Source organism: Aplysia californica, unplaced genomic scaffold (genome assembly GCF_000002075.1).
Source record: "Aplysia californica isolate F4 #8 unplaced genomic scaffold, AplCal3.0 scaffold00179, whole genome shotgun sequence".
NCBI lineage: Eukaryota > Metazoa > Mollusca > Gastropoda > Aplysiida > Aplysiidae > Aplysia > Aplysia californica.
The window spans coordinates 348,081-353,973 of record NW_004797449.1 but is presented as its reverse complement, the minus strand read 5'-3'; the positions used below and the strand labels follow the sequence as shown (position 1 = coordinate 353,973).

At 40.6% G+C, this 5,893-nt stretch overlaps 1 protein-coding gene across 1 annotated transcript in view; it reads left to right on the top strand.

Annotated features, from left to right (window-relative positions):
• The window catches only part of LOC101853162 (metabotropic glutamate receptor 5-like), a 50,108-nt gene that overhangs the window by 5,469 nt on the left and 38,746 nt on the right, over positions 1-5,893 (top strand). Inside the window, exon 2 of the mRNA XM_035969758.1 lies at positions 337-2,379. Within this exon, the coding sequence (XP_035825651.1) occupies positions 1,199-2,379 (1,181 nt within the window). The 5' untranslated portion in view covers positions 337-1,198. The remainder of the gene's footprint in view (positions 1-336; positions 2,380-5,893) is intronic.

Sequence of the window (5,893 nt, the reverse complement as noted above, 5' to 3'; positions counted from 1 at the left end):
CACACACACACACACATGCACACACGCACTCACACACGCACACACACATACACACACACACATACACACACACATACACACACGCACACACACACGCACACACACATACACACACGCACACACACACACGCACACCCACAGACACACACACACACACACACACACACACACACACATGTACACAACCTCTGTCCCTTCACCCAGCTCACCTCCTCCCTTACACTATATCACCTGTGATTATCAATTCATGAATACTTCAGTTTCCAGAACTACTTGTTTGAAATTCTAATTCACTATACTGATATGTTCTTTTTGATTATACAATTTTTTCTGCAGGTGAAAGTGTTCAACCTACACAAGAGACATATACTTGCAAGCTAGTTCATCCTACCCAAGAAACAGACATTCTGGTTGGTAACATAACAACGAAAATTCCCGGACATTTCGTTCACTACGCGCGACCTCGTTACTCCCAACCTTTGGTGCACACTCCTAGACACTCCACAGCCTTTACAGTAGAACCGATGCTGCGAAATGCTTGGTCATCCTTTAGAATCTTGTTGTTAACAAAACATACATGAGGCGACCGTCATCAAGAGCAAGTGCCAGATCTGTGCCAGATATCGCTGATCATGTTTCTCCTTTCATTCCTTTGGCCAGATGCTCTCAAACAGCTGTACTAACCTAGTCGTGTAAAGTTACCCACCTGTTTAGGCTAACAAGTAATTCGATTTGGGTTTATCCGTGCCTCGTTTGCCGTCTATTCTACCACTGAGAGCTAGATGTTCAAGGCCCGTATGTCTATTCAAGTGCCACATCATCTTAAAATATGCGCCTTGCTCACTATTTATTTCCCATATCTTGAGTCAGTACAAGGTACAATGGACAGTGGTCAGTGATGATATGCCTAACAGGAAGGTGAATGCTTTTTGTATATCAATGGTCGCAATAGTCTGTTGTGGAGGACAGTGGTCACTATAGATTGCCAATGGTTGCTATAGGTTATCAATGGTTGGTATAGATTGCCAATGGTCGCTATAAGTTATCAATGGTTGGTATAGATTGCCAATGGTCGCTATAGGTTATCAATGGTTGGTATAGATGGTCAATGGTCGCTATAGGTTATCAATGGTTGGTATAGATTGTCAATGGTTGCTATAGGCTATTGTGTCTTCACACCACCGCGAGTCGGATCACAATGAAAAGCAGACACAAAGTGTTGCTAACTTGCTGCTTTTGCCTCTCATTAATTTTGCACTGTGTTTTTGCGACCAAAGATACGTCACTACCAAAGAGCCACAGAGGACGAGAGTTCTTGGGCTGGTCCGAGCGCCCCCCACACACATTTCACGGCGTGCTTTTGAGTGACACTTCCCAAGGTTCAATTTCTTTACGAAATGAGAAAGAATACGCCAACAAGCGGTACGTCTATGACCCTTTAATTAAGCAATCATCTGTGTCTGGAACATCAGGGGCAAACAATGTGCCTGGCGATCTCTCAAACGATGCACCCGGCGATACCTCAAACGATACGCCTGACGATACCTCAAACGTTCATGAATTTCGTTCTTCTGTCCTTGGGCATGGAGTGAATGTCATAAATACGGAGGCCAGGGCCACAAAGACACAATCAGAGCATGTCCAAACTAGACACCCTGAGACAACAACTGATGATTCATTCTTCTATAAGTATCACCGAGACGTAGCCGCAGTCGAAATAAAAAAGGTTTCAGAATCGCCATCTTCATATGTCGACGGGGCAGTTGAAGAGGCTCCTGTTTCCCCAAATAGTCCGGGTGACCATGACACGGTGTTTCGTTTTACACGTCACGACTTCTCACAGCCTACACACTTTCCTCGTGGCGTGCTAGCGGGGAGTTCTCAAGACAAAAAGAGGGGCTCCTTACGTCGGCTAAAAAGACAAACTAAAGAGAAGACTGTAGCTAGACTTTCAGCAGACAGTTTCGACTCAGCCTTACAACCGGATGAAGTAAGTAATTACTCCGAGCCCCGGACACCGTTGCACAGTGCACCTCTACCGAGAGACCACGCGTCATCCACTGCTCATGTTCTGGGGTCGACTAAGCCCACAGGCGCCGATTCTCCTTTGAATAGTAGCTTTCCTCAAGGTCATGAATTCAGGAAACCCGTTGAAGTTCAGGATACATCTCAACATGACATGTCCAGTACGGGCTCTCCTGGCAACAGCAAAAACATCCGGGCTCGGAAGGAGGGAGATATGATCATCGGCGCTCTGTTCCCTCTACACGAGGCACCCAATCACGTGACCGCCTACACCAGGCAGTGTGGCCAAATCCGAGAGTATTATGGGATACAGAGAGTTGAGGCCTTTCTCATGACCGTAGACAAGATCAACAAGTAAGACATTTGAATAATGAGATAAATGTGTTCATTAATCTTTAGGTGTATGTATTTTGACGCTCCCATAAATCACAATTTAGATCATTAAGGAGATGGAGTTCCGACCCTGTCTGTCAGGACTACCCGGGCTGAAAGGAAAGATACAACATCCCAGCAGAAAGATCGAGATACTTGATAAATATTCTCTTAACTCGAAAATCGAACTCGGGTCTCCTGCCTGCGACTGCGGAACGCCTTACCGCTACATCACAGACTCCAGTAATAAGTAAGAGATTTTAACTCTCGTTAATCGAAACGTCTACTGGCTAGACGCTGCGTTATTACTGTTTCTTGTTTTCCTCATTTATCATAAATATCTGCTAGCCTGTACTTTATCTGTGTCCTACTATCATACCAGATTTTCATTCTATTCTGAAAATAAGAGGGGCAAATGAATGCTTTTGGCTTGAAACGAATCTCTTTTTAAAGCGGACATTAATTAGTAGCGCAAATTCACCTTCAACAGCAAGCTCTATGCACTTAACAGTCTTTATTATTACTGCAGCAGACCTGATAGCATTCTGAAACAATCTCAACTTCCTGAGAAGCATACAGTAACAATTTCAAGCAAAACTTGCAGCGGCAAAGCAAAGAATAGGCTCACGACCTGCGTAGGTTGAAAGCAAATGCGTTCATAGATGTTTTTTCATATCCTTTTTTCCTTATGCGACACTTTCATCCACCTCTTCCAAGTGCATGGTTGTTGTTTTTTACTACCTCCCCTTCAAAACGTTATTATTTCTTGTTCTGTCCTAATGACCTACTCGTTAAGAACACATGCGCTTAGTCTATCAACAACCCCCCCAAAAAAACAAACAAACAAACAAACAAAAACAAACAAAAACAAAAAACAAACAAACAACAAACAAACACACAAACAAAAAACCCAAAACCAAACAACCCCCCCCCCAACAAAAACAAACAAACAATAACCCCCCAACAAAAATAACAAACAACATGAAACAACCAACAGAAAACAACAACCAAAAAAACAAACAAACAAAACATCTCTCCCACCCCACCCCCACCCCCCATTAAAAAAAACAAACTAACACCGAACACTGTCACCACCGGCAAAATGCTCAGAAAGGTTTTTTATTTTATCAATCCATGCTGTTGTTATTGGTGTTATCCATCCTGGTAAGGTTTATAAACTTTACGTTATTATTCTACTCACACTCACTATTTGTTTTACTCTGTGCGGGAAGGTCAAATGCACAATATCTCATTCCTTGGTTGATCTCACAGCTCGTACTTAATAATAATAATACATGGCATTTGTATAGCGCATGTCCCCACTCGAAAGAAAGCTGTATGTGCTTTACACTTGCGTCTGTGGTGTGGCATTTAGGCGCTTTGCTGTTGCATGCAGGAGACCAAAGTTCCATTTCCGAGTGGGGAAAATTAATTTTCCTCGAGTATCTCGGTCTCGGTCATCCTGCTGGGATATTGTTTTCATCTCCGACCGGGTTGGCTCTGGCAGGAATTTCGGAAGCCAGCCTCCTAACTGTGTCGATGGGGGTGTAAAAACTAAAACCACTAACGTAAAATCCCCCCCCCCCCCCCAGTTAAAGCTGTTCTTGGTCTTCTACAACATTACTGTACGGGTATAAAGATAACAACATAACCCAAGGCGCTTTACAATAGCTTCATCTCAACACAAAACACATCTATATATCTATATATATATCTATCTATATATATATATATATATATATATATATATATATATATATATATATATATATATATATATATATATATATATATATATCTCTCTCTCTCTCTCTCTCTCTCTCTCTCTATATATATATATATATATATATATATATATATATTATATATCATCCAATGCCAAACGTTCCACACAAATGAAACGAAAGATTGCAATGGCTAAAGACATTTTCAATAAAAAGATCCCAATTCAGGAAAATAAAACATCCTAATCACTACCAAAATAAAAGTTCTAAAAGGTCATGTGTGGCCAAGCCTTCTATACGGCTGTGAATGCCAGACAATCATTTAAAAAAGTAATAGTGAAAACAAAATAGAAGCAACAGAAATATGGTTTCTTAGAAGACTGCTGAGAATTTCTTGGAAACAAGAGGAATCAAATGAAGTAGCACTTGATGATGATGATAATGATGATGGCTATAATAATAATAATAATAATAATAATAATAATAATAATGATAATAATAATAATAATAATAATAATAATAATAATAATAATAATAATAATAATAATAGTAATAATAATAATAGTAATAATGATAATAGTAATGATGATGATGATGACAATGATAATGATGATAATAATAATAGAAATAACAATAATACTAACAATAATACTAATAACAATAATAATAATAATAATAATAATAATAATAATAATAATAATAAGAAGAAGAATAATAATAATAATAATAAGAAGAAGAAGAAAAATAAAAAGAAGAAGAAGAAGAAGATGAAGAAGCCCTCATTCGTGAAATGAGAACGAAGCATCACTAGCTGATGAGCTAAAGAAGTGAGGAAAAGGAGACTGTTGACCTTCATCGTCCGGGCAAGGGTTCTAAGCATCACTTTGGCGCTGCTTCATGATGTCGTTTTGTGGCACCACGGTCGTTCCGTCTCGAGTGGTCCTCGCCCAGTTATAGCCAGTGCCAACTGCCGATCACATTCAGTTGAATTCAGTCGAATCGAGTCAGGCCTAGCTAGATGTTTCGATATAGAGGGACAAAAGCTACCGTTGTGGAATGTTTCGACCGAATTCGATCGTGACCTTTAAAAACAAGGGCGTGAGTCGATCGATCAGATATGTACAGCGTTAAAACACAATGCGGTAATGGAACATGTGGATTTTGAGAGGCTGATACTGATGGATCTAGAAAGCTATCGACATTTTCCATATCAGTAGGATTTAAAAACCTCTCTATACAGTAACCCCGATATGAGGCAGTCGGCTCTTGAAGCTATTATGGAAGGGAATGACTGTGTTGTGAACGCTACGTTTTATGTTCAATAACTCCGCTCACGGGTCAACGTTTTCTATTCTCGTCTAATTCGATACAACAAAAGAGAGGTCTATTTGCAGTGAGCACTGAAGCCGTCATTAATCGACACGACATGACCTGATCCGATTAGATCCGATCCGATCCGCAGTGGACACCCGGTATAAGCTGGTCCTTTAAGAATGTGAAGGCGGTTCATTTGTACGAATTATATTATTATGGCAACGAGTCTCGTTTGCCTCCATTGTTCATTGGGTTGCGTGCTCATCCATGTGTGAGCTTATAAGGCCAAACGAGAAGCCATCAGAAGACGATGATTTTTATTCCTGTCTCGGAATGGTTTATTTGTAAACGCTTTCCCTTTTGGGGCAAATCTACTTAGCGTCAGCTCTTTGTCTGCCTGTCTGTCTGTCTGTCCTTCGTGTCCTTCTCTCTCTCTCTCTCTCTCTCTCTCTCTCTCT